This window comes from Cygnus olor, chromosome 14 (assembly GCF_009769625.2).
Source record: "Cygnus olor isolate bCygOlo1 chromosome 14, bCygOlo1.pri.v2, whole genome shotgun sequence".
NCBI lineage: Eukaryota > Metazoa > Chordata > Aves > Anseriformes > Anatidae > Cygnus > Cygnus olor.
Window position 1 is genome coordinate 7,307,784 of NC_049182.1, and position 26,914 is coordinate 7,334,697.

The 26,914-nt window shown below is 47.4% G+C and overlaps 3 protein-coding genes and 1 long non-coding RNA gene across 15 annotated transcripts in view; 3 read left to right on the forward strand and 1 right to left on the reverse strand.

The window, feature by feature from the left end:
* LARP1 (La ribonucleoprotein 1, translational regulator) overlaps positions 1 to 5,715 on the forward strand; it is a 45,257-nt gene extending 39,542 nt beyond the window's left edge. For all 4 annotated transcript variants that reach the window (XM_040573660.1, XM_040573662.1, XM_040573663.1 and 1 more), the window contains exon 20: positions 26 to 5,715. In XM_040573660.1, coding sequence (XP_040429594.1) covers positions 26 to 247 — 222 coding nt within the window. In that variant the 3' untranslated portion in view covers positions 248 to 5,715. The remainder of the gene's footprint in view (positions 1 to 25) is intronic.
* Positions 53 to 21,660, reverse strand: FAXDC2 (fatty acid hydroxylase domain containing 2). 4 transcript variants are annotated; one of them, XM_040573667.1, is made up of 12 exons: positions 21,561 to 21,660; positions 18,215 to 18,755; positions 17,987 to 18,104; positions 15,141 to 15,205; positions 14,420 to 14,467; positions 11,493 to 11,584; positions 11,288 to 11,391; positions 10,432 to 10,553; positions 9,898 to 10,103; positions 9,090 to 9,195; positions 7,894 to 8,060; positions 53 to 6,729 (listed from the first exon to the last, which is right to left on the reverse strand). In XM_040573667.1, the coding sequence occupies exons 5-12, from the start codon at positions 14,465 to 14,467 to the stop codon at positions 6,573 to 6,575; spliced, it is 1,002 nt and encodes a 333-aa protein (XP_040429601.1). In that variant the 5' UTR covers positions 15,141 to 15,205; positions 17,987 to 18,104; positions 18,215 to 18,755; positions 21,561 to 21,660; the 3' UTR covers positions 53 to 6,572. The 4 variants fall into 4 exon arrangements, with proteins under 4 accessions (XP_040429601.1, XP_040429599.1, XP_040429600.1 ...); XM_040573665.1 differs by lacking the exon at positions 17,987 to 18,104; XM_040573666.1 differs by having other exon boundaries at positions 17,987 to 18,755.
* Positions 6,725 to 20,811, forward strand: LOC121077980. 3 transcript variants are annotated; one of them, XR_005824399.1, is made up of 5 exons: positions 6,725 to 6,913; positions 7,225 to 7,283; positions 10,288 to 10,577; positions 11,454 to 11,603; positions 18,890 to 20,811. It is a non-coding gene; the product is annotated as an uncharacterized LOC121077980 (long non-coding RNA). The 3 variants fall into 3 exon arrangements; XR_005824397.1 differs by having other exon boundaries at positions 6,725 to 7,283; XR_005824398.1 differs by lacking the exon at positions 18,890 to 20,811 and adding an exon at positions 12,122 to 12,761 and having other exon boundaries at positions 6,725 to 7,283.
* On the forward strand, positions 20,893 to 26,873 carry CNOT8 (CCR4-NOT transcription complex subunit 8). 4 transcript variants are annotated; one of them, XM_040573672.1, is made up of 7 exons: positions 20,893 to 21,081; positions 21,751 to 21,952; positions 23,187 to 23,380; positions 24,127 to 24,288; positions 24,968 to 25,112; positions 25,769 to 25,879; positions 26,192 to 26,873. In XM_040573672.1, the coding sequence occupies exons 2-7, from the start codon at positions 21,836 to 21,838 to the stop codon at positions 26,339 to 26,341; spliced, it is 879 nt and encodes a 292-aa protein (XP_040429606.1). In that variant the 5' UTR covers positions 20,893 to 21,081; positions 21,751 to 21,835; the 3' UTR covers positions 26,342 to 26,873. The 4 variants fall into 4 exon arrangements, with proteins under 4 accessions (XP_040429606.1, XP_040429607.1, XP_040429608.1 ...); XM_040573673.1 differs by lacking the exon at positions 20,893 to 21,081 and adding an exon at positions 21,099 to 21,226; XM_040573674.1 differs by lacking the exon at positions 20,893 to 21,081 and adding an exon at positions 21,438 to 21,635.
* Positions 26,874 to 26,914: the final 41 nt, after the last annotated feature.

A 26,914-nucleotide genomic window follows, 5' to 3' on the forward strand; every position in this document is an offset into this window, starting at 1 on the left:
TGATACTGGGGTGCTTCCATTCCAGCCACCCATGGGAGAGGAAGGTGGACACAAGAGATACCCGGCGACATCGGGGGGAGACGGCAGGAAGCGCTACCCGTCCCAGTCTTCCAGCAAAACGGTCAGCCAGTGCCCAGCCAGCCAAGCCCACGCCTCGCCCAGCCAGCCTGCACAAGAGGATGCCAAAAACCTGAGCCAGCAAGTCCCTGCCCCTGCAGCCGCAGAATTGCAGACAGTGGGGAAGTAGAGGGGCTGCAGCTTCTGCTTCCCGCCGGGAGACGGGGTGGGTTGGTGGGGGGCTGGCTCGGAGAAGGGGAGACCCGAGGGGTGGGACAGGAAGGGAGCTGGAATGTGGGTGCCCAGGAATAGGCTGCTGGGGAGAAACTTCAACGCACACGATTTTTTCTCTTGTGGCTGGAAAGCAAAGACGATCCGCATCTAAAACACCGTTTTGCTATTACAAACCTGACCAGAGCCAGACCTACCCCCACCAGCCCCACCCTCTGCTTTTCTTTACCGCCCCCTTCCCTCTTGTGCACACACTCATGTCTTAGTGTCTCTTTAAAAAAAAAAAAAAATGTTCTGGCTGGGTTGGAAAGGGGAGATTTTTTTATTATTATATATATATATCAAGTTTTAAATTATTGCTAGAAGTTCGTCCAGATTTACCAAAACAAGTCTGCTCTCTGCGGCCCCGACGACTCCCCCCTGTGTCCCCCCCCTCGGACCGCTGGCAGCCCGATCAGGAAGCTGGGAGGAGCGAGGTTCCCCGCCGGGGACCGAAGCCGCAGCGTGTCGCGGCGCTGCGCAGCCTCTGATCCCCGTGCCCCGGCTGGCGGCTCCCATTCCACGCACGGCGCTGCCTCGCCGACGCCGACCGCCGCAAAAGGAACGCAGCCCTCTTCGTCCTCCCGGCCCCTCCTCCTCCCCGGCGTCTTCGCCTCCATCCTTCCCGGGGGTCTGGCTCTCCCTCCGCCCGCCTCTCCCTTCCATCACGGACGTTTTGAATCAACCAAAGGACCTTTGCCAAGGATGGGTTTGTTCTGACTCCTTCCTGCGAGGACGGCTTGGGGGGGGACCGGCAGGCGCCTGGTGGACTCGAGCCTGCGTGGACAGTGCACCCGCCTCCCCAGGGCTGCTCGTCGCACGCAAAGACAGGACTTTGCCGAAGGAGGCTTTCTGTTCCTTTTCCCTTGGAAAAATGAAACAACCAAGAAAAAAAAAAAACAAAACACAAAACCCCCTAAAACAAAACAAACTTTGAAAAGACACATCTCCCTTTGCTTTCTTCCTTGGAAATATTAATTGAAGAAAAAAACGAAAAAACACAAAAAAAATACAAAAAAGAAAAAAGAAAACAACAACAACAAAAAAAAAAACAGAACAAAAAAAAAGTTGCCTTACGGTGGAGCTGGAACAGGGAGGCTCGCTGGCTTCCTGCGCCCCGGGGTGCGCCGGGCGCTCTGCCCGCCCCCCCAGAGACTCCTCACGGCCCCGCTGCCGGGCCGAGCTTCCCCGCGGCCTCTCCTCCGCCCCGCGCTCGCTCGGACCTCGCTCAGATGCACCCTGCTGTGGAGAACCCCCACCGGCCCTGCTCCTGCAGGGGAAGGTGCTGAGGGCTGTCAAATCCAAGACTTGTGCTCGGGACGTAGTTGAAGCCGCTCCGTTGTGTATATACCGTTGTAGCATCCTCCCCGCGATGGTGACTGTGTTCGGGGCCTCGCTCAGCCTCCTGCGGGCAGCCTCGGGGGGCGAGCAGGGACGTCCAGCGGGCACCCGAGGGACTCCTTGCCGTGTCTGTAGCCCGATGAACGGTGCGGCTCCCGTGGCTGGGGCGCTGCTGGTGGCACTCGCTCGGGGTCCCAGCGGGGACCTCCTGCCTGGGGTTCATGGCGCATCTCATCTCAGCGGGAGGCTGCGCTGAGCCCTCCGAGGGCTGTGACAACGCCCTGCTGCTGCCCCTTGCTCGGCTGAGGCGAGGGGGTGCCCGCAGAGCTGCTGCGCCGTGTCCTGGGCTCCTCCGTGCGGCACCAGGTGGGCTTCGGCCGGCAAATCCCTCCTGAGCTGCGCTCCCCCGAAAGCGCGTGGCTGGGGGCAAGTGCCAGGGTGAAATCTGCACCCAGGGTCCAGAAGCAGCGCTGGGAGGCCGTGTCCCTGCTGCGAGGGTGGAAGCTCCTCTTCAGCGAGCTGTGCTGGCCTCGCTGCTGCTGCTGTGCTGTCTCCTGGGTCGGGATGCGTGCTGTGCAGTGTTGGCTCGGTCGTGGCTCCGGCGTGCTGTCCTCACATACCACGAGCGTGCTCCTGCGCATGGTGGCTACAGGAAGATGCAGCTCATCGCGTTGAGCAGAGTCATCGCAAGAGCAGCCGGGAGCTGGGAGCAGAAATCGGGGTGTTGAGCGCGGGCACGTTGGCCAGAGCGGCCAGCGGGGAGCCGGAGTTCAGGGGTGGCTGTGGATGCTTGCTGGGCCCTGTTAGCACCTTCCCGAACTGCCTCTGCACCAAACGTGCTGCTCCGGCAGGTGGGAAGGGAGGAGCGGGGCTGGGCCGCGTGGAGCAGCTTCGTGACCTGCTGCTAGTAACTGAAAGCACAGCTTGGGTTTGAGTGAGGCTGGGTAGCTGCTACTTTGCCATTTCCTCCTAGTGTGATCCTGTTCTGGTCCGTCTGCCACTACCACGCCATCCTGCAGCTCGGTACCGCTCGGAGGCCCCGTTCAGGGCATGAAGGTGCCCAAGCCATCGGCGTGCTCCGTATCCGCAGCAGCGCTCCGGGGGCTCGGAGCGGTACCTAGGCCGGACTGGCAAGTAATGTCTGTACAGCGCTGCGGCCTTGACTGTTACCTCCAAATTTCTCTTCTCTTGTGAGCCAGAGTCAGATCTCTAACGTTACGGACGTGGCAGGGTTCGACCCTGATTTGGGAAGGAGGCGCCTCGGAGGCTGAACCCGGGGGTTGGCCGAGGACGTTGGAGATGTTTTGCTGGTCGTTTGCAAGTGGAAGCGGGTTCGAATGTGCCACAGGTGGTCCTTGCTGCTGTGTTCCCTGTATTCTTCTCGTTGGTGCATGTTCTCTTTGGAAGCCAGTTGTCTGCTTTTGAGCAGCAAACAAAATAGGAAACCAGGAGAAGCGAGCTCCTGCTGCGGAGGTGGTCCTTGTGGAGCAGACTGGGGAATTGCTGGGGTGGTAGAAAAGGCTAAGAAACGTCCCAGAGAATTTCCCAAACCCCGAATTGATTTTAAATTATTCTTCCTTTAATTTCTAAGGCTAAGACTTCATAGTCTTGGCACAGAAGACCTTTTCCCCCCCTTATAGTCAGTGGTTTGTTGCATCAGTGTGGCTCAGGGCCCTGGGAAGCGCCTGTCGGCGCTGCCGGCCGGGTTTGTGTGCCAGCGGGCTCGGTTAGCGGCCACGTGCTGCCGTGCGCCTTGTTCTGTCCTCTGTGGGACAGCAGCGTCTGCGGGGAGCGAAGGGGAGATGGAAAGAAGGGAAAGAAGCAGCCCCAGGCAGCTGTAGCTGGCTCCCGGGGCAGCGGGGCCTGCAGGCCGCCACCGAGCAGGGCCGCGGTGCCCACCAGGCCCAGCCCCACACAGGGCTGGCTCCGTGAGTGAGCCCCTCTGTGCCCTGAGGCACACGGACACCTCGTGGGGCTGGGACTGCTGTGGTGTGGTCAGGGCCGGGCTGTGGGGCTGCAGAGGTGTTTCGCCTCCCTCACAAAACGTGCCGGGGCCATACATCGGGCAGCGCACGCGGCTTGCCGCACTGCGCCCCCGGGGAAGGCGGGCGGCTGTCCGGAGAGGGGTTTGGCTTTTGAGGAAGCTTTGCCCTCCTGCTGAGGAAGGAATTTGGCCTTGCTTTTAGCTTGGATGCTTCGCCACAATCGTATTTCATGATTATTATTATTTTTTTTTTTAATTTTAATGGCCTGGGTGATCAGGCACGCTTATCGCCGTGACTGCAAAACGCCACTCGCTGGCCTGCTGCGCAGCTCGTGGTGGCAGCACCAGGCTGGTGCCCAGCCACCGGCATGACCAGAGGGAGCCTTGGCTGCCGGCAGAAAGTTTGGGGCAGCCGGGGGAGTGTGTCTTGTCTCCCCCCGGCTGCTGTGCGAGCCCTCTCCTCGCCAAGGTCCTGTATATCTGCCCCCCTTTGGGGCACAGGCACCTGGGACAGGTCCAGGCCTCTGGCGCGGGTCAGTGGTGGAGGTGGATGGTGTGTTTCAGAGGAGGCTTTGTTGCTTAGCCACGCTCATTTGAAAAAGGAAAAAAAAAAGATAATAATAATGCTGCTGCTCCATTTGCTTTTGTCTGCCCCTCTCCCTGCTGTGTCCCTCGGACCCCTCCCCGTCGGCAGCCTTTCACTGCAGCCCCTGGGCTCCATCGAGTTTTGGCAACTGCTCGTTTTGCTTCGGCCTGGTCGCCTGTACTGTACGGGATGAGGCGTTAACCTCGGTGTCCTGCCACGTGTCTGCACGCTCAGCGTCGTGGCGTGGAGAGGGGGCCTTTTAGCTGTTAATGCCTTTCCAGTTATTTTAACAAAAGGAAAAAAAAAAAAAAAGAAAAAAAGAAAAAAAAAGGAAAACTGTAAATGTAGCAAGCTGTGTTTGCAATGCTTCTTTTCTCCTGTCTCTCCTCTGAGACTGGTTATGTCACTTTGTCACTGTTTTGAAATGGATGCTAGGCTCTTCTTAAGAGAGGGTTGCTACACTTGATGTTAAATGCCTCACTGACTTATTTTTTTTCCTCTAAATGAAAATTTTCATCTCAGTGGCGTGGAGTGGGTGGATGGATGGAGGGCAGTGTTTCAATGAGTAGTTTACAGTTTCACTTTCTGCAGACACTTGAACATAGGACCGATGTATCTGTGACAAGCACATCCCCTCGGTGGGAAGCTCCAGAAGAGCGTGGACCGGCCCGGGTGCCAGCCACCCCCTTGCAGTGCTCGGGCTAACCCCAGAGTCCCCCGTGCTGTCCCTCTGGCTCCCTCTCCTGTCCCCATCTCCACCTCGTCAGCCCCGCACGTGGGCTGGCTGGGGACGGCGACACCCATGCTGGGATGGGGTTTGGCAGCCCTTGGTCCCCCCAAGCTTCGTGTGCCTGCAGGGACAGCAGCCAGCCCCGCGCCCCCCTTCCTCTCCCAGCCTGGCCCGTTCCCGTTGGGGTTGGAAATCCTCAGATCTGTGACTCGGAAGCAAGCGCTGGTGCCGGTGTGCTCCGAGCTGCTCGGGTGGTGTGGGTTAGAGCTCGGCCTTCGGTAGCTCGCCTGGAGCAACAGGGGTGATGGTTCAATGTGCTGGCCCTTCTCAAACTGTGTGTGTCCCAACCTCAGCCTTCTGTTCCCAAAACTAGAAAGTGTGTGCAACCTTCTTCAGCTGCATTTATCGTAGAGACAAACTTAAAATGACTCATCACAGACCATTTATCACTTGGGAGGAAAATCTTGTTAATATGGCCCGCTGTACATGATCCATCTTCTGTCGATAGTACATAATCTTTGACCCATGTGCTAGGATCATCATCACATATAAAAGGAAAAGAGACAAATGTAAAATACTTGAATGAGAGCTTGTATTATAACATTAATATTATTCAGAGTATCTGCTTTCTAGGCTGATGTGATTCATTATTCTAGTAATGCTTTAGTCCTTTGTAATTTGTGGTAATTATGCTTTTTCCTTTTTAATACAAAAAAAAATGTATAAAAATAAAAACTTCAAAAGACAGTGCAGTCTGGGTTGTCTGTTCTGCTAACTGATGTGCCCTCCCCAGAGGGCTGTGGGTTGTACGGATGGGCTGGGTCGATGCAGGTACGGTTGAAGGAACTGGAGGAGGGTGGAGGAAGAGAGTTGGCTTCCAGGGGCTGACAGCAGGTAAGTGCAGAGCAGGTCAGCTCTACAAAAAAAAGTGCAGCATGTCTTGGTTTTTATTGTATAAGTACTTGCGGATCTGCATAAAGGTGTGAGTGCTGTTTGTGTTGGTTTGTGGAGTGGCCACGAGGACGAGACAGCCCCAACCTCAGATGTACTTAAAATTGCATAATGAAAAACTGCTGAGGGCAAATCAGGCCTGTGTTGTGTGTGTAAGGGAACGTTTCTAAAGCCATGGCTTCACTGACTTTTTATGGGGTTGCAGGACAAATCATCCCACACCCAAGGCTGCCTGAGGTTGGGTAAAGTTAAGTGTCAGAAGAACAGTGGTTCTAATTCCTATAGTATGTAGTCGTAGCGATCTTGCTGGTATGTCTATAGAATGCTGCTGAGAGAGGCCAAAATGTGATCTATTATAACCTTACTGAGGATTCAGTAACCCCCAAAACTGTGTGGCTTATGTGCAGGCGGCTAGAACCAGGAAACAATACAAGTTTAAAAATAGCTTTCTAGAGCAGTTTTTTCACACCTTAAGTAGAAAATAACAGGCGGTGACTGTGGTCATCTCAAGTGGCATGTTGCAGTTCAGTTTTGGCAACTGTTACTCGTGACCAGTGACTTGTTTCCCAATTAAGGTACTATTTGGCATAAATTGTCTCTAGCTCTCCTTGTCACTGGGCTCTGCAAGAATGCGCAGGCTGCAGGGTTGGAGGTCACTCTGCCCTCTTGGGTGTCTCCGGGATGCTTTCTGAGAGAGGTGTGAGGCTGAGGAGGACCCTGTGCCTCTCGTAGGCTTTGGTTTGTCTGAACACCGTGTCTGTTCCATGCAGATAATCCAGTACTCCCAGGACTCCGTAACACTGGTTGAACCTAGAAACCAAACAGAGAACAGACATCACTGGAAGTTACTGAGGTTACCTTGCCCTTCCGATCTTCTTTCAGAGCCCTGATAAGCCATCCATGCGATTGCTGCTGCCGTACCAGTTTCCCTCGCAGCCCTAATGAAACCTGGGTGAAACCTATGGAGCTTCCCTCCTGGTACTTCGTTATCCAGGTACGGTGACACTGAACATCAGCCGTCCCTGCCCACAGCAGCTCGGAGCTGTGGGAGCAGTGGGGCAGCCACCTCGCCATGCCTGCGTTTTCAGCCCAGGCTGCCCAGAGCCGTGGAGCTGACATGCTTCCAGCACTGCAGATGCTGGCACGGCCGCTCTGCCCAGACAGCAGCTGAGCTCTGCAGCGATCCGTGTCCTGACATGAGCCGAGCTGCAGAGGAAATGACTGGTAACAAGAACTGGCTCCATGTTTTGGGTGTTGCCCTGCACTTAGGTTGCAATAGAACGATCCCATTTTCTATTTCTGCAGGAGAAGCAAATTGCGTTCGAAGAAGTACGGCAGATGGGGACAATTCTTCCATGATTTTGGTATGTATCCCTGAGCAACCTACTGAAACTATACTCTCCCGTGTAAAAGGGGGCTGGGAGCCTTTGCCAGGAAGGGTTAACTGAGACTGTTTGTGCAAGGTGTTATCTGATCACTGTTGCTAATCCCAGTGTATAGGAAAGAGACAGACAGGGAGGCTCCTGCAGCAGATTTGGTTTTGCTATGTGATTTGTCCTTGCTGCCTTGAATCTAGATCATATGCGGTATCTTCTGAGCTTCCAGGAAGAGCCTTGCAGAGAACTGTCTCTGCACTTGTGCTGGGGGAAGCCCAGCACTGTGTGTTTTCCTCCCATGTCGTTTTGGGAAACTTGAAACACCCAGCCTCAGCTGTGCGTTTGTGCTTTGGAGGTCTCCAGGTCAGCTGATGGAGAAGCGTAGATGTCAGGGAGGTGGCTGGCAGTTGTGTGGGAAGTCAGCAGGAATCCTCTGAGACCAAAGCTCTGTTTAACTGCTCTGAGAACTGATTTTGGTCTGCCATCAGGTGAACTGCATAGGCTTCTCTGCTTATATATGAATCATGCTCCAAAAGGAGCTTTGCCTGTCAGCAGGGACAGGGCGCAGGAAGGAGGGGAAAGGGGAGCTGGGACGTACTTGAGGTGGTGGAAGTCGTGGAACTCCGGCGACGGCAGGAAGGGCAGGTGGTAGCCGCAGTGCGAAATGCTGGTTGTTACAAGAGCAAGGGAGAACCACGCTGCGATTGAAACAATGTGAGACCCCATGATCATCGGGCCAGTCATGACAGGCAACGTGTTGGAGAGCTAGAAATGAGAAGCAAACTGCCTCGTTAATGGGTCCACAACAAGCAGGTTCTCGTCTAGGAGCCAGATTGTTTCGCTGGAGTGCACTAGTTTTGTGCAAACAGCATAAAGGGCATATCCCTCTGCAAACATCTTGCTAAAAGTACATAATAAGCAGCAAAGAAATAATTCTGCTCTGAGCCAACTGAGTTTTACTCACTCTGAAGCATAGTCACAGTACAAGCTCCCCAGACTAGCAGTAAAACTTGGACATGAGAGCAAACCAGGGGGTGCGAGGGCAGCATGGTTCTAGTAACTCACCCTGGAGTCAGAGGTGAGAATTCCAGCTGCTTGTTGGAAAAAAGCTGAAGCTGCTCTAGGGAAACCTAGCTGTAAAGGGGCACTGGCCTATGGACGTTTGCAGTCAAAGCAGCAATGATCCCAGCTGCATCACTTCGTTGTGTCCTACCAGTGGTACAAATAGCAGCCATGGCCCAGACGAGGCTTACCGCACCGGCTAGGCTCAGCTTGACTCCTGGATTTAAAAGGCCATTCTGCTACCCAAAGGCTGCCGGTTAGGGAGACTCACAGAGCTGGCGCTGCAGCCCAGTCCTGTTATTAACAGGAGGTGGTATTTAGAGGTGCAATCTTCTGAAGGCGGGATGCGTTTTTATGAGAAGTCTTGGCTGGAGCAAGGCTGGGAGACACTCAAGGGGGGTTGCAAGCACTGATCCCAGCCACCAGCATGAAAATAATGACAGAATTGAGTCCATGCAGTAACCTAGCCTGTGTAACTGTTATATCTCTTTGCTGAAAGCACAATCTGTGCTCCCAGCTCTCTCTCTGCTCTTAAAGCTAGTAGAGTCCAGTATAAACAGGCACTGCAACACTTCTACAGCTAGGCTTCTTGGAATTGCAGTTTAGCTTCCTCTTCTCAGAAAGAAGATTCTAAGGAAGCACTTGCTTTTCTTCTCTTACCACTCCTCTTCATCCCATGGAACTCACACTCCACGCAGGAAGTGGAAGGTGACCACGGGAAGATCCACTTACTATGTGCTCTAATGGGTGAGCATAAATGGAGACCACGCCAATGGGGGCTGTCCATTCGTGGTGCTTCTTGTGAATGTGCTTGTACAGGAGGGGGAGATGAACAAGCCTAAGTAGAGAAAACAGAAACGTAGGGTTTTGAGCCCCATAAGACAGGAACAGAGAGTAATGTTACAACTTATCCTGGGGCATGTCTCATGTCTCCTTTTGAAAACAGATTTTAGAACAGCTGGGAATGAGAGTGTAGGACTCCTGGCTTCTCTCTTTCTTCATCATTAAGTCCTCATTCAATGGATTCAATGTCTGTTGGTTGATGCTGATCTTAAGTTCAAGTACATCCCATAAATCCAAGTCTCTGAAAGATTGATTCACTCAAACCTTCCCTTTAGGGGAAGACTCACTATATTTTTGTTGTTTTGACTTTTCCTACCGGCAACTATTAGAGAGAGAATAGTAAGTGGCCCTCTTGGTTTTTTTTTTGTGCCTTTGTCCAAATGCTTTTTTTCAAACAGCTTTTGTATAAAGCTAGCTGTTTAGTTTATTCCTGAATCTCTAACCTGCTCCACATTTGTAGTTTTTACCCATTTCTGCTTACTGTAGTTACTAGCAGCATTGCAGCAGCCAAGCCTCATGTAGTAAGGATGTTCCCTAATATAGGAACTTATAAGTAAGTTCCAGGACCCAAGTCTTCCCATAGAAATACAAGGTTGTTGGAAGAGGGTGGACTAGGACTATTGCTGTTTCAAGAGATGGGTATAACCTTAAAGGCAGAGGGGCAAACCACTGAGTCCTGTTCCAGTGCTCAGCTCACCTGTGTGAATAATAGAAGAGAATTTCCTCAGTTATGGTAAAGATGCTCAGCTCAACAAGAAACCACTGGAAGGTGGGTAATTCCTTGCTGAAGGTGTTGCCCCACCATTTCATGACATAGAACATGGGCACAAGCATGGGCAAGGAGATAAAGAACTGATTAAACAGTGCTGTGTAGATGGCTTGTCGCAATTTTTTTATGTCCACCTGCAAAAAAGAAGTCAGGATTTGAGCCTAATACGGAAGCACCGTGTTGCTTTGATTAGGGACAATAAAGAGCTTTTAGAATTGTGGGATGCTTTTGTATTGGTTTAGGGGTCAACTTTTTAACAAGCAGTCTATCAAGATCTGATCAGTAGCCTAATTACAAGAACTTTTTTTCTCTCTGCAGTGGATATACAAGACTCAGCTTGATTCTCCTTGAATCCTATCTGGTTGGAAGAGAAAAGCATAACTGGTTCTTCTCCCCTCTCCTAACCTAAGAGACTCCAGGAAGTGTTTAGCCAGCAGAAGAGGCACAGTGACAATTACTTACAGGATCATTCTTGCCCAGCTGAATGCGATACCGAGTAATGAAAGTCGGCTTTCCTGTTACATCAGCCACCATAAGGATTCCATTGAAGCACCAGAAAGCAAGGCTAGGAACCAACGCAGCCCCTGTGACACGAGGAAAGGTCAGAGGTATGTGAATACATTGAGAGCTATGGCTAATCAGAAAAAAGATACAGTGGATTAGTATCCAGAGGACCTTGCTTGGACCTGTGTATACCAGGTGTATAATCCCTGCCCAGAGATGCTTTAAAACAGAACAAGGATAGGTTCTGACACTCAACTAAGATCTAGGCAATGGTGAGGAGGTTGAACTGCACAAGTGCCCCATAGGCTAAAACTTGTAACAACACGCTAAGAAAAGGTTTTTCTATGAGGTTGGGGAACCTCTGTCACGAGTTATCTTTAAATACACATTGGATAAGATCAAGTTGATTCCTGGGACCTTGCAACATCCCTACCGAGCCTGTTCACCAACTGTTAATCACAGACAGAGAAGGGTAGTACACTACAGCAAGCGTAAAGTTTACTAATTTTACTTTAATTTTCAGTAATTAGTTCTACTGAGTCATTCACTTCTCACAGGAGCAGAGAGTATGTTTACACAGGGAAACCGTTCTGTGCTTTCAGCAGCAGCAAAGGATCAGATTTTTAATCCCTATAGTAGGTCTAATGAGGAGCCACTCCAAAGGCAGCACTGTTGCACTGTCACTTACAGCTGGTTTTGAAGCCTACACGTGCTTTTCAGTTGGGGAAGTAGTTTGGGATGCAACATCCCCATCCCATTTTAAATACAATACATGTCCTTGTACAGCAAAGGGTTGTTAATCTGAGTAACTCACCAAAGAGGAAGAGTGACCATTCCCTTCCCTCAAACAGGTTGTAAAGCTTTAGCCATGCTGTTTGCCAGAAATTGCCTGAAGTCTCCCAGATCTTCTGTAGGCACCTGTGGGAATAAGTGTTGTTAGTGACTTATCTTTTCACAATCTGTTTATCCCCTCTCCACAGAAATACTTCTCCTCAAGTCCTTTGTTCTAACAATCTTACCAAGAAGCAGAGTTCATGAAGGCAGTGAATACGAGCAGGCCTGTACCAAGGACCATGGCAGAGGTCTTCACGGCATCCCGGAGCTTCTCTTCCTGTGAGCAAGCAACAAGAGTAAGTATGTGCTGCGGGGCCCTCTGCTAGGCTTTTTTGTATTTGAAATGCATGAGTTAAAGGCAGTCCTATGATGGTCTGGTTTGCCTTATAAATTCTAAAGAACATAGTAACAAAGATGTTCTGGGATAGTGTGTGTAACCCTGGCGGAGAGTTCACCCATGTCCACCTGACATCTTCACAGAGCCCTGAAGTGTCACTGACGTGCAATTTCTCTGGTGTAATCAAAGGGAGAGGAAGGACCACTGATCTTTCCCTCCCCATTTTTATTGGGTACATTTCTGAGTACCCGGAGGACTGTAATATAAGGGGCTTCTGGATAACTCAGAACAGTAGGAATGGAAGACCTGGGGGTAAGGAATCGTGCTCCATCTCAACACCTCCCTCACTCTGCCAGTTTATTCTCCCTCCCAGTATTCAATACGCTATCCCCCTGCAGTAATGAAGAACTATTATGCTCAGGTGATCTGATTAATAGCTCCAGTTAATTCAGAACCACTTCTCAACTTTTCTCTTAGCTTTGAAGAGTGCTTCTGAAGATGGGCTCATGCAGCCAGAAGCTTCGCTTTTTTTCCCCAACTCTAACAGAGGTCTAACACAGAATATAAGTAATATGTAAAATGCCTTGCACAGCTCACTTGTTGTGCCATTAGCCCATCGTAGATACATCTCAATTCTAGTACTGGGAGTACAACTTGTCTAGAAGGTACCGTGTCTCATCTGTACAGAATAACTGCCCAATAACAAGGAGTTAAAATACGCAACTTTTTAAAAGTATAAAGTTGATGCCTTTTGTCAGTCATGGAAGTGTTACCTACTAAACAAATATTCCTGTGTACAGCATAAGGGCACTTGTGGTGTTAACATGACTCCTGGGCTGGTAAGGATTTTAACCACACAAAGCAACTGCACAAGAGTCAGACCAGTGTGACTTTTTGATTCTAGGAATCAGAATATTCAAAAAGCAGTATTCAACATATTTGAACACTTAAATATTTGAAAATGATTATCAATTATATGACAAGTATATAATTAACTATCTGTCTTAACGTAGCCCATATTGGTTGTGCAGTTCAGAAATCTTAGTTCGAGTTTTCTTGGGTGAATACATGTATTTATTTTTTTTAATCATCCTGCAGATAAATAAATGTAATTCTAAAATAATACAGTGTAATAACCAGCTAGCGTTTTGTTCATAACTCTGTCCTTCCTGTTTTTTTTAACTGTGTTGTTTAGCTGCAAAAGCAGACTGGAGTAAAAATAGCATGATTCATAGTTGCTGTCCTGTTTGTCTCCTGTCAGAGAGGACAAACAAGAGAGACAGCTCACTAATGCATGTTGAATGCAGGTGTGTGTAGGGCAATGCAATATAGAGGAACCCTCTCGACATAGCTTTCAGTGTTAAGAGGTTTTTTAAGATTCTGTAACAGCTACAGAATATTAATCATTGCTCAGAACTTGTCAGCAGTATTTATCCGTCCCAGGACAGAACTTTGCTCATTAGCACTGAAACTTTCCTCATTAAAACAAACATTTGTTCCTATCGTTTCAGTTTTTATCACGTTAGCAGCTGGGGAGAAAGTAATTTACAGGACTCTTGCCCTACAGCTCCATGTCTGTGAACCTTGTAGGCTTGTATACGAAGCAATACAATCAGTTGCCAGCATTATGGCTGGGTGTACTCAACTGAAAATGTAAAGCTGGTGAAAGAGCCATCTATTCCAGCCTCAGATTGTACGTGCTGAATTCTGGGCTGGAGATTCGTTCTCCAGTTTCAGTCTTCCAGTTTTTATCCATGTTACACCTAATGTATACTGATACAAGATAAGAATTTCTTAATAGTTAAAACCTGGAATACCGTCTAGGTATTCTTCAGAAAGAAAGGTATTAAAAGCTATAAAAGGCTCTGAGCCTTTTAACAGAATTGTATCCTTTAAATCCTTTTTCATAGCATGACAAAAGACCATACCAAAGAAAACTTTTGAAGTCAGAATTTTTAGTTAGACCAAATAATATTTCAGATTCTTTAGCATCCTCCAGCCAGATGATCTCAAATAATTTCAAATATTAATGACTTCTAGTACACATCAGAGACTATGTATGCCTTGCTTTGAGATAGGACTGAGAGTAGCCACAGCTCAGCACTTTTTAAGCTATTTTAAAAGCCATTTGGACAGAAACTGTCTTGTTTTGAGACTGTGCTTTTATTGCACGTGAGGAAGTAATTACGTGAATGAACCCCGCACAGCATAATTACATGAGCTGTAGAAGCACAGAAGTTGACATTAAAAAAAAATCTTGTTCATCAGGTCCAAGTGCTAACACCCTGTTTCTCTTTGTGCCAGCGGCTCCGGCACAGCGGTTTCCAAATTCTGCTCCACCGATCGCCTGAGATGTTGCCCTTAAAGGGCTTGTACAAGGTGACAAATTCCTTAAGTGCAGAGCAGAGTTGCTGCCTGCAAGGTAAAAGAGAAGGAGGCGCACCAGCTGGGAAAGACACTGTTCAGCTGGCCCACTTGGAGGGCTGGGCCTGGTTAGGTGGCAGAGCTGCTGGCTACAGCAGAGGGTTGTGGTCTCCTGCCATACAAGCAGAGGTGACAGGCCCTTCACCACCTAGTGCTATAGCCACAGCGCACTGGAAGGGAAAAAATGGTGTGAAAACATTGCTGTAGTGATGAGCAATGAATTCCTAGTTGTGTTAAAGCGATTGGAGCGTTGATATGTCTGTCACTTCTCTTATGAGGTTATTCAACACATCCAGCTTTCCAAAGCACCTGCATAATGCTTCCTTTAAAAGGTGAACTTTGAGTCTTTACCTGTTTCTGCTGTGCAGCCATGGTGGAGTATCCAGAGTCTCTCTCCATCTGAAGTAAGAAGTGATACAAGTGAACTTTGTACAGCTGGAGGGTGGAAGAACACAATGCTGACCATAGCAAGTCACTTCAACTTCAGTTGCAAAACTGTACAATAGTTACCCTCTATGCCCTGTCCCTCCTTCATTTTTGTCCATGGAACAAAGCTGAGCTCTTCAAGTCTTACAGCCCCCACACCCCCTTATTTCCTGATGTGTATTAGTATTTTCCTAAAACACTGAGCAGGTTGCAAAGGTAGTAAAGAAAAATGGAAGAACAACCAAAACCAAAGGTTTTGATGGTGGCACAGCTCTCTCCCTCCATCTATCCCAGAAATACATTGCACTCAGTGGGAACTCCAGCAAATGCTGCTTGAGTTCTTATATTGCTGCACTCTTCCCATAAGCTGTAATTAGCAAAATCTAACACAACACTCCTTCAGATTTTCTTGGTTTCACACAGATTTTATGAACAAAACACATCAAGTCTAATAGTGTAAGTGACAGCTTACTGAGGACTGCAGAATTTAATCTATTTTGCTTTTCATAGTTGGAAGAATATTCAAACACAGGCACGCTGTGTTACCTAAGGTAAAAAAGGAAAGTGCAGAGAAGGTACAAAGGCACCTGTCTAAGGTACAATGAAAAGCAGAAAATGATTCATTAGACAGATGATATTCTATTACCTTTATGATGATAGCAGGCCTCCTGGGAGTACTCCTCTTGCAGCTTGTCAGAAAGGGGGAATGCACTGCCAAAAAGAAACCATCACAGGAGCGGAGAGGCAAAGCGATAGCTTTCTGGGTACACTCTTCCAAATGCAACTCTGTTTATTTACAAGCATTTCCAGCTTTGTTTCCCTACACCATGTTAGTGTGCAGGTCAATGGGCAGGAGACAAAAAAATCGGACACTTTCTTCCTGCTTGGGTTCCTGCTTACTCACGGACAGAAAAAGGTGAGGCCAGAAAACCAAACTGCTTACTACTGATGTTAAACAGTTCTGGGAAGACAAAAGGAATCAGACAAAAAGTGATTTGACACTGGAAACCACAAGCCCTAACTCCCAGCTCTCTGTGTCAACACTAGGCTTGCAAATACTCCAATGGGAAATGCTAAATTTTGGTAGCAACCTTAAAAAACAAACAAACAACTTCATGTTGTCTCCCTTTGCCAAAAAAAACAAACAAACAAAAATGGGTGAGAGGTGCTATTGCTTAAAATCAGAATGTGTTAGGGAAGTCCCAGTGACCTAGTACATCTCATCTTTCCCCAGATCGAGAGCTCCTCTATTAGACTTTGTGAGCTACTAGAGCCAGTCTGAGATCTTTTGTATGGTTTTTCCCCCACTATATCTAGTTTGCCAACCACAATTTTATTTAAAATATCGGTGGGACTCTAACATATCTGATGAAGAATACCTATGAGTTACAATAACACGTAACCTGCTAGTCTGAATAGAACAGGGTAAATAATTTGCTCCAGGACAAACTGAGCTTATCTTCATTTGCAAAGACCTCCCAGTAATGATGAAGCAGTTTGTTAAGCAATGTGCAGTGTGTGCCCATCTGGTCACACAGGTCCTCTCGGTGCAGGTGTGCCTGGTGTCTCTATGAAAACACTGCTAACACTTGTAATAAGTCAAACAAATAATCCATTACTTTTTGGGCACCTTGCTCTATTCCAGCTCCTGCTTTAACACTTTCCTTATTCTTTAAGGATGCTCTACCTCACTACTTAAAATCACAACATCATTTCAGTTGGAAATAACTTCTGGACCCCTTGGCCCAACCCCTTGCTCAGTATGGGGCCAACTTCAAAGTTAGATCAGGTTGTTTGGAGCCTTGAACTGTTGAGCTTTGAGTATGTGCATGAAGGGAGATGCTACAGCTTCTCCAGGAAATGTGTTCCAGTGTTTGACTACCTCTACTGTATTTTTTTTTCCTAATATCTCATCAGAATTTCCCCTGTTGTAACTTGCGTCCCTTGTCCTTTTGCTGTGCACCTCCCTGTCTTCCCTACAGCACCCAGCAGGGAGCTGAAAACAGCACCATCGAATTATTCTGCTACAACAGTACAGAAAACAATATTGGCCATAGTTATCTGTGGTAAAAGAGATTATTCTACTCCTAGATAATCTTGTAATAGACATTAGATCTTAGAGGGGCAGATATCTTAGCTACTATTTGCAGCTCCATAGAGCAGTGCTGATTCAATCCCTGCTGAATCTTTGCATGCAAAGGGCTAAAGAGCAGAGCACAGGTGAGAGCGTGACTCTGCTTTGAGTTCCTGGGAAGAGAAAGAGCCAGTGCTTGACTGAGTCTCACATTGTGTGAATTTGGGAAGGAGTTAAAATCGTAATTGCATTTCTAGTCCTCCTCCTTTTTAAAATAATCAGATTACGATAGCAGTCTTTGTTGGGCAAAGCCTTCTAGTTTGAAACATATCTGCTTAACCTTCCTCTCCCCTAAATCTCAGTCAGCTACCTTTATTGTCACATTTACAGAATAAAATTTTACGTTACTTACATTAAGACAAATTTTGATGGATCATGTCTTTCCCCAGCATCTCATTGCCTACCCCTTTTTTTTCGCTGGATAATATCTTTTCTGATTCAGAATGCATCAAGTACATAAACAAAAGCATTCATGTCGCCACGGTTGTTTCGGCAAACAAAAAAAATCCTTCCAAGTACTTGGCACTGATCTCTTGTTGGCATGTTACACAGCCCCGAAGCAAACAGTGAGGACCTCAGCTGTCTGCAGCTATTTGCTAGCATTAGTTAGAACTGGTGCTGTGTAAAATAAAGGCTCTGTTTAGGTTACTTCGATATAGTTAACAGAAAATCTGATCCAAACCAAATTCTAAATCCTGCAGTAAAAGTAATTGTTTTTCTGATCATGCTCTTGATGTTAAAAGGGAAACAGGCACTAGGCAGTAAAGAATTCCAATACAAACTATTTTTTTTTATTTCCATGTATTTCATCATTTCTCCAACAACTCTATGAGATCTGCTTTCACTGTATTTTCCATTTCAACTATGAGAAAAAGCTAGTTGGTCCACGTCATGTTTTAAAATTCATAAAATAATCTGGAAAAAAAATAAAAAATGGTTACGCAGCTTTAATAAAAGAACTGCCATACTTTTTACATTTGTTTTAAAGTTTACATTATTATTTATGTCCCATGTTTGCTGTCCCCTTACATTTCCTGATGCCCAGATAGTCCCAAACTGAGACTGCACAAGTGCCTGCTTCTCCTTGTACTGTACCCAGTATCGTATTGTATTGCATCCTTCTTCTGACACCAGTTAAGTCCTGCTGCTGTCAGGTACAGCTGGATAACTGGGTGTCTGCAGTAACGGACTGGCTGCCAACCCCGTTGTTTGGTATTTTTTTCCTTCCTGCTTAAAACTTCACTGGAATCAACCTTTATAGTACATAGACGGTGGAAATGCTGCCCGAAAGAAATACGGGTACAACTGTCTGTGAAAGTACAGAACCTATAGAAAGGAAAAACGTAAGGACAACCTACCTGGTCACCCCTGAAGTTGCATATCAGCCACGCTGTATGGAGAGAGACAAGACTAGATGTGTCTGGTGGGGCTCCTACTATGCCAAGCAGTGCACAGATCTGAAGGCAACTACAGTTCCTATTTTAAATGTACATATGACATTGCCTTTTAATTATTTCTTCAGAGTTTCAACCATATATTTTCCAGCTGCTACGCCCCTGAGCTCTGGCTGCCCACTCGTTGCTTACCTCCTGCTAAGTGTAGCCTAGGAGAGGTCCTTTGTGTTCATCCAGAGCCCAGAGTTCAACTCCTCACCTTTCACTACTGCTGTGGAAACTTTATGAGGGTTTAGGCAAAGGAGTCGGGGGTGTGTTTCCAGGCAGGAGTTGGCTGTCCCCTCCCAGACAAGTCATGTGAAGCCAGGGCCGTGTCACTGGCAGTACTGGCAGCGTTCCCTGTGCATGTGCATATGCTGTCACTCGGTTAAGCATTCAGAATACATCTCTGCAGGTAAGAGTTTTTCACCAAGAGATAATGACTGTGTCTGAGAATAAAAAAGAAAGCTACACCTTAAATAGTTTTTGCAATGCCCTAACTCATGTTTTAAGCACAAAATAGAAAACGCCAGTGCAAGTGAATGAGTCAAAGGTGTATTTGTTGAAAGCATAAGGGTTACTGTGGAATGTGGCTAAAAACAGCAGTCCAAGATTTCATTGTGTTGTCCTAACTACAGATTTCACCATCAGTTGCTGCATAGTGTCTTCAGTCAGTTGCAGGTACTGGTTCTGTCTGTAAGGATGAGACGCAAACAGGTTAGAATGTGCTTGGGCTCAGTTGTGTTTAAATATGCTTACAGACCATAAAGAGTGTAATTACAGTATTGCAAGATGTAATTTACAGTAGTATTTGTCTTTATTATGCAGATGCGGCCCTAATCTACTACTTACCTAATATACAGCGTCCTATTATGAACGAAGCTCTGAGAACCATGGAATCATTAAGGTTGGAAAAGACCTCCAAGATCATCTAGTCCAACTGAAGAAGTGAGGGTGTTACTTGACATAAGTTACCAGATTTATTTTTCCACTCAAGAAAAGACAAGGACCATCTCCTCTCCCTCACGGTTAGCTTTGCATGGCCATACATGCGTGAAGCAATATATGCTGTTGTAAGCAACGTCTCAGGCTAGCAGTAGTTAATGCTGCAGAGAGATCTGCAAGCACGAATAGTGGTGGTGCCTTGTTGTCTCTGCCTGATTTCTTGCACCTACCACTATATCTATATTTTTATCAATTAACTTTTTCTTGAAGGAATATTCCTGAACTCCCCTCCCAACCAGTGCTGTTTGTCATCAGTATGGTGAACATTTGTTGTTGTTTCATTTCAGATTTAGAACCTTTGCTGTTTTCATCAATGCTTTCTCTTGACTAATGGGATCTATTCCCTAGTGGGGAAAGAGTTTTTTTAGTTCTCAGCTGTTGCTACTAATTGTTATTTACTGTAGACAGCAGACTCAACAGGGAGCAATGCAATTGCTCCAAACTATTTGCACATGTACAGAGGAGGAAGTGGGAACTGGCATCTCAAGAGCATGAATGCTGTCCCGTCCTTTATTTGGACTCGATCTTGCACTGGGAGGGCTGTTCATCCAGTATCCTAAAGAATGTGATAAGCCAGTGAATTTCACAGACCTCAGTGTTCTTTTTTAACCTCTGTTCAATTCAGACACGGGTTATATCTGAAAGATTTATGCCCAGTAGGAACAGACAGATTAGAGTATTAGTCATAAGGATGTAAACTTCATTTACCTGCTGCAGCAAGTCTGGGTCTAGTGCAGGTCAGCAGTAATCTAAAAGCTGCTTCTGTTTGTTGGTTAGCCTGTGTCCTAAACTGGTACCGTCACTAGAAACCCTCCAGTTAATGCAATCCCTGTCGAGGCTCAGCTCTGAGGAACGCACAAAGTCTGATTTTCTCTTAGTAGAAACGCTTTTTTGATCAGACACTTCATAAAATAACTTCTCTTTGTTAAAGGTGATAACTTTCTGCCAATTTAGCATGTTGCATGAATTACACAACCTGAGTGAAGTTCTGAGCTGAAGAGGCAAAATGGTAACTATCACCTACAAAGATAAACGTTGAATCAAAATAGAGTTCAGAAGATGCTGACAGCATCAAGGTCACTTGATAGAGAGCAGTGTCCAGAAAAAAAACCTCTCCATTTACATCCGCATTTCTGCTGAGGTATGAATGCTAAACCTGAGAGACTGAACTATGCCTGAAGTGTAAGAGATACCAAGATTTGTTTTTTTTTCCAGGTACTTTTATTTATCTAAATGGTAATCAGGCTGCTGAGTCAATGAAAGCTTCCAGCTGACCCCGAACGCTGGGCAGATAGCAATTCTGAAGCACTATGAGAAATGCAATCCATTTTTAATAGATGCAACCCTGTCCGAGGAGGCTGGCAGCCTAAAAGCGAGGAAATACTATTTAAGCGTTATAATTTGTAGACAGGCTTCCAAATCAATCACATATCTGCCATCAGCCAGCAAAGCAGCGGTGCCGGCAGCTGCGTGACACCAGAAGCCGTGTTGGGCTGTTTTAGTGAAGTTTTGGTGTTAATGTGACTTAAATAACGTTTCTGGAACAGAAGCCAGCTGAGAGCTGGCGGACGGGGACACCACAGCGACCGCCGAGGCGAGGCGGCGCTGGCAGGGTCGGGCCGTGCCCAGGGTGACAAAGGCCCGCACCCTGCTGCCTCCCCCCGCCCGCAGCCTTTGGACTCGCCCAAGCTCCGCGCTCTGGGAGCGCCGGGCGAGCCCATCGCCCTCGCGTGCAGGGGGAGCGCCTCAGCACAAGGGCAGCGGCTCTGCGCATGCGCGCAGATCCCCGCGCAGCGCTCCTCCCTCTCCCCCCTCCCCTTCCCTGCGGGCGCGCGCGCGTGGCGGGCGCGCGGCAGGGCACGTTGCGGCGCGCGCGCCCGCCCGCCGCCGCGGCTTCCCCACCCGCTTCTCGCGAGATCCAGGGAGGGCGAGCCGGAAATCCCGCCTAAGGCCCGGAGGGAGGCCTCATCGCGCCTGCGCGGTGCGCGACGGGCCCGGCCCCGGCTTCCGGGCAGGTAGCGGCGGGGGTGGGGGGAGGGGAGCGGAGGGGATGGGGGAGGCCGGAGCAGACGAGACGCGGGGGGAGCGGCGGCTGGAGCGGCCCGCGGGGGGGCGGGGCCCGGCCCGGCTCCCGGGGGCGGCGGCGGCGGCGGCGAGGAGGTGAGGGGGGGCCGGGACCCCTCGGAGCCCCTCAGGGACCCCTCGGAGCCCCCCGGGCCTGTCCCGGGAGCCCCCCCCCCCCCCCGGGGCCGGGCCGTTCGCGCGGGGCCGCCCCGAGGCCGTAACCGGGGCGTGGGGGCGGGAAGGGCCCGGCCGGGGCCTGTCGCGGCTCTGCCCCGCGGCGAGAGGCCTCGGCGCGGCCTGCGGGGCGCCTGGCACGGGCGCGGTGCCGGCGGGGCGCTCCGGGGGAAGCCGAGCTGCCTCCGCGGGTGCCTCAGGCCGGTGAGGGCTGGGGTAGGGCGCGGGTAAGGGGCTCCGGTAACTGCCCTGTTACCTGTGCGCCCGGCGTGCTTTAGCTCAGCTTCTCCTTCACCGTGTCCACGGGCTCATAAATCCCCCAAATCCTCCCGTAAGCTTCGCGCGGGCTGTCTGAAGGCGCAAACAGAAGCGTGAGCTGCTCTGCCAGATCGTTCGTTCCTTCACGCAGCTCTTCACGTAAAACACACTTTCTTTTACCTATTTAGCACAGCACGCTGATTGGATCGCACAGCTTGCAGCTCTGCCCTGCCGTCTGAATTCATCGGCTGTCTTTGCCCTGGTCGCTGCAAGATGCCAGCAGCCCTTGCAGAGAACAGCCAGGTTATCTGCGAAGTATGGGCAAACAATCTGGAAGAGGAGATGAGGAAAATTCGAGAGATTGTGCTAAGTTACAGCTACATCGCGATGGTAAATGTTTTATACGTGATCTACTTGTCTCAGTGAAGGGATTTTGGGTGGGGAAGGGGATTTAGTTGGTTCTTGGGCAAGAAATGATTTCCCGTGTTCGTGATCAAACTAAGCTAGAAGCGGTGAAAAACTAGAAAGCTGTTCATCAGTGAAACCTTCCAGAATGTAGCGCATGTGCAGTGTTCAGTTCAGATTGATTGATAGGCAGGAAAGAGAGACCACCTGAAACAACTGGATTACTTTAATATTTAGTCATTCAGTGTGTGTTAGTCTATGCAATAGAAAATGGAACGGGTCAGATGTACAAAGTCTTTAGTGTTCTGCCGCCGTATTCGTCCTTTGAATTTCTTTCCCCTTTTGGCTATGGAAACTGACGCAGAACTGTAGGAAGAGAAACCTGCCAGTGACAGCTTGTTAGCAGGAGTGCCTCTTTCTGGTCTGGTCAGATGTTGATTCTTGTGGAAGAAAAATATTCTGCCTGTAGATATGACGGTGTCTTCCAGGAGGTTTTATTTAAGAAGACCAGAATATCCTCCAGTTGGAAGGATTCTCTGCTCTTAATAGCCTACACTCACTTGGCAGGAGCTGGTCAGTTACATACATGTTTTTAGTTACGGTACTGTAAGTTATGCCAACTTTGATTGGGGTTACTAAACTTAAAGACGTGAGAAGTCTGTTATAAAAGCGTGGCATAAAAATACACGTCCCTTCAGCGTCTGTAAAATCCAACGTAGAACAAAGTTGTGCAAGTAAATGGAATCTTTTGTTGCCATATGCTGATAGGAAATGAGCTCGCTTCAATTTGCGTTCTGTTTCATCTCACTGAGAGTTCATCACCTGTTTTAATAGCTGTGTTGTAGGAGTGGACACACAAAGACATTGGGCAAGAGAGAAATGTTGTAAGATATGCAGCACTGGGTTCTTTAGGAAAGTTTTCGCGTATGCTGTAGAAGTTATGTGATGTAATCTAAGAGTAAAAATAGTCTAAAAGTTTGGGTTTCACCAAAGATAGATAGCACACAATCACTGCCTAAGTAGAAGAGTTTTCACATAGTAGATGGAAATGAAAACGCTTGTAACAGTTTAGTATCCATAATAGAACATGAAACAGGATTAAAAACAAGAGATTTTTATAGAAGGATTCACAGAATGCAGCGTTGAGACCTGCAAGTGTGGAATTGAACATACTCCTGGTGGAACAAGTGATGAAATAAGATTTGCTCCTCTTTCCCAGGACACAGAGTTCCCGGGGGTTGTTGTAAGGCCGATTGGTGAATTCCGCAGCTCCATCGACTATCAGTATCAGCTCCTTCGGTGCAATGTTGACCTTCTGAAAATTATCCAGCTGGGCCTGACTTTCACAAATGAGAAAGGAGAATATCCTTCTGGGATCAACACCTGGCAGTTTAACTTCAAGTTCAACCTTACGTGAGTCTTCTGAGCTAGGGAGTAGTCTGCTCTCTGCTGCTGAAGTGGTGCTTGTCTTTGGGAAACGCAGAAGCCTGTGCGTTCGTCGTTGGTGGTTGGTGCTGAGCAGTAACAATTCAGATTCTAATACTGATTTTATGGAACCCTATTTTGGCGTGATAGGAGTTGTAGTGTTTCTGGAAGTCAAAGCCATGCTAAAATACTGTCCTTAATACCCTTTCCCTTCATAAATAGCCTATGCCCAGTAATTCTGTGTGCCCTAAATTTGGCTTCTGGAAAAACGTTATGGTCTTAAACTCTATACACTTTCTGTATATAATGTATAGAGACAGATAGATAATCATTTAAACAATTAAATCCATCCGTTTCTGCTAAAAAGAAAGGGATGTGCTGTTTTCAGCAAAAAGGAAAATGTCTCTTTGCAGATCCATGCTAAAATATAAACTGGCATCTAAAGAAAAAAACAGTGGAATTGTCACAGCTGTTCAAGGGGATGAATCTTGTTATAAGGAGTGTAAATCCTAACTGCAGTCCAGTTAAGACTTCAGAATAGCTTGTTTTGTATGTGGGAGGGTGCAATGATCATATTGAAAGTGATTTGATAGGAATTTTCTAGAGGGAGAGCTGTGGAGAGAGAGCCTAATGGTCACTCCAGTTTTTCAAAATGCAGCGGGTGGGGAATTTTTCTGAAAGTGCAAAGCTTTAAACTTTAAAACTTTAAGTGCAAAGCTGCTTTTCTCCTTCAGGGAAGATATGTACTCTCAGGATTCCATAGACCTCCTCGCAAGCTCTGGGCTGCAGTTCCAGAAGCACGAAGAAGAAGGGATCGATACCCTGCATTTTGCTGAGTTGCTCATGACTTCAGGGGTCGTCCTTAGTGACAGTGTGAAATGGCTGTCGTTTCACAGGTAGGTCGGAGATAATCACTGATGCTACAGGGTATGAAATCTCTTTCTGGCTGAAATACTGCTGCTTTGGTCTATGGAGAATGATGAGATTTTTAAGATCTGGCAGCTCTGCAGTTCTTAAAGAAGTGTAAAGTTGAAGGCTAAGTTTAAGAAGTGGCACCACTTATATTAGCACCTACTGTGGTCTGAATTTTGGGTATGCACTGCTTGCAAATCCATTTGCTGTTACAGTCCGCCTCTGTGGCGAAAAAAAGTTGTCAGTGTTGTCAGTCATATTCAAACTCGTTAACCTGTGCGCGTTGCAAAGTAAGGTTTGTTCCTTCTGCCTTTAAATGTTGGTGTTCTTCTCAGTTTCCATCTTGTGTTTACGCACAGAGGAAGAACTCTGTAGTTAAGGTATCTTTCTTGCAGTATTTCAAGCAACTTGATTGCAAAGCCTCTTGTCCTTGATATCACTGCAAGTGAAAGGACTTGAGAGAGGAGGAGGTGGGAAGAGATACTCAGGGGGTTTCCTGCTTTTCCATGTTGTCTGGAGTTTTATGAATAGCAGAATATGTTATGGTTTGAAAGCTATAGGATATTAAAAAGCAAACTCCAAACCTACTGAAAACTACTGTATTAGTACTGACGAGTACAGGTGCTGCCTGTTTATCTAGGTTCTGTATGTTTTTGGTTTCAGTGGTTATGACTTTGGCTACATGGTGAAGCTGTTGACAGATTCCAGGCTGCCAGAAGAGGAACACGAGTTTTTCCATATCTTGAACCTTTTCTTTCCATCTATCTACGATGTAAAGTACCTAATGAAGAGCTGCAAAAACCTCAAGGTACTTGCATCTCCCCAGCGAACAAGCGTTGGATAGATATCAGTGCTGCAAATGGGCAGTAAGGCAAATGACAGAACTGCTACGTATATTGTCTCTAAACTGGAGCGCATATCAAAGCGAATAGTCACACACACACGCCTAGGCTAAGGTCGTATCTAATAGATGCTGCCTTCCCAGTTTTAAGCTTTTCAGTGTGTTTATTGTGTAGGGGACATTCGCATAACCTTGTGTATCGCTAATTTCAGAGGGCAGCTGTAATTCAGTATTCTTTATTTTTTCCTACTCAAGGTGGAGCATTTTGTTTTACACCATCTATTGCGTGACCTGATTATCTGGTAGACACTCAGAGGGTAGAAAGTAATTTATCTACTGAATCACAACCTTGTTTCAGGAAAGGGTGGGAAAGGTGCAGCACCTGTAATCTGTGAATATACCCACGGTCATATTTCAAGTATCTGCAGCAGGAAAGCAAGGTACCTAAATTTAGGAAGAGTATTTTTGCATTTTTGAATTATTTTTACCATTTTAGTTCGCTCACAGTTGGCGTGTGTTGCTGGAAACTGCTTCCAATATTTACACTTGTGTTTTGGAGGTGTGTGGCAATTGTGGTAAGACAGGGCTCGTACAAAACAGAGTCTGGTCTGTTTTCACTGCAGGGTGGCCTTCAAGAGGTGGCAGATCAGCTGGATTTGCAGCGAATTGGAAGACAGCACCAGGCAGGATCAGATTCTCTTCTCACAGGAATGGCATTCTTCAGAATGAAAGAGGTAGTGCGTTATTCTTTCTGGTTCTTTTTCCAGTCCCTGTCCATCAATGCCCATACAACTGATGTCATTGGCTTTTTTGGTTTTTGTTTGAGCTTTGTGGCTGGAGCACTTCAAAATGTCAATAATAGGAAATGTTGATATTGGCACACTTTCTGTTCGTACTTCTTTCCAGTCCTTATTTTACTTCCCACGCTGAATCCTAGAGGTGGCTGACTTCAGACAAGCTCCTTAATTAAGGCTAGGTGCTTTCCAGTTTAGGAAGGAACAGGAACTGTTTAATTGTGCCTCTTTTTTTTTTTTTCCCCTCTGCAGTTGTTTTTTGAGGATACGATCGATGATGCAAAGTATTGTGGGCGGTTGTATGGCCTTGGCACCGGAGTGGCTCAGAAACAAAATGAAGATGTGGACTCAGCCCAAGAAAAAATGAGTATTTTGGCTATTATCAACAACATGCAGCCATGACAAGTGGGTACCCCTCAGCAGAACATGGTTACTGTATTGGCAGCTGCTGTCCTCAACTATTTTCCCTAAGAGTGTTTCAAAAGGCATCTAAAGTACACGGTCTGCAGAAGGCCTTCAGTTTTGCTGAATGAAGAGCTGCATCTTCATTTGAAACCCAGGAGAGAGTTGACTGAATTCCTAATGCCAGCATTTGTGATTTGCCATCTTTTTAATACGAAGGGCAAAAGACAGAAACTACTGTGTATACCTCTTTTTTTCCTCTTTATACTGTACAGAATCTGCAAGGAAGACTTAAGAGTAGAATATCCAGTAGAGCTAAGGGTCTGGAAATCCAATGAAATCGGACACAGACATGCACATGAATTTGCAAATTGTGCTTTAGAAAGCTTATTTTAAAACTTCTGCATGTTGTGAGGGTCACAGCTTCACCTCATGGTTTGCTTCTTTTATCTTTGTATAGCCTGTGGAAATTGTTCCCTTTGATCACTGCGGAGGTTTCGGAAAGGATGACATTAAAAATGATCCTTGCAGCTAAAACTATTCGGAGATTTGCTTTAACAACACTGGGGATGG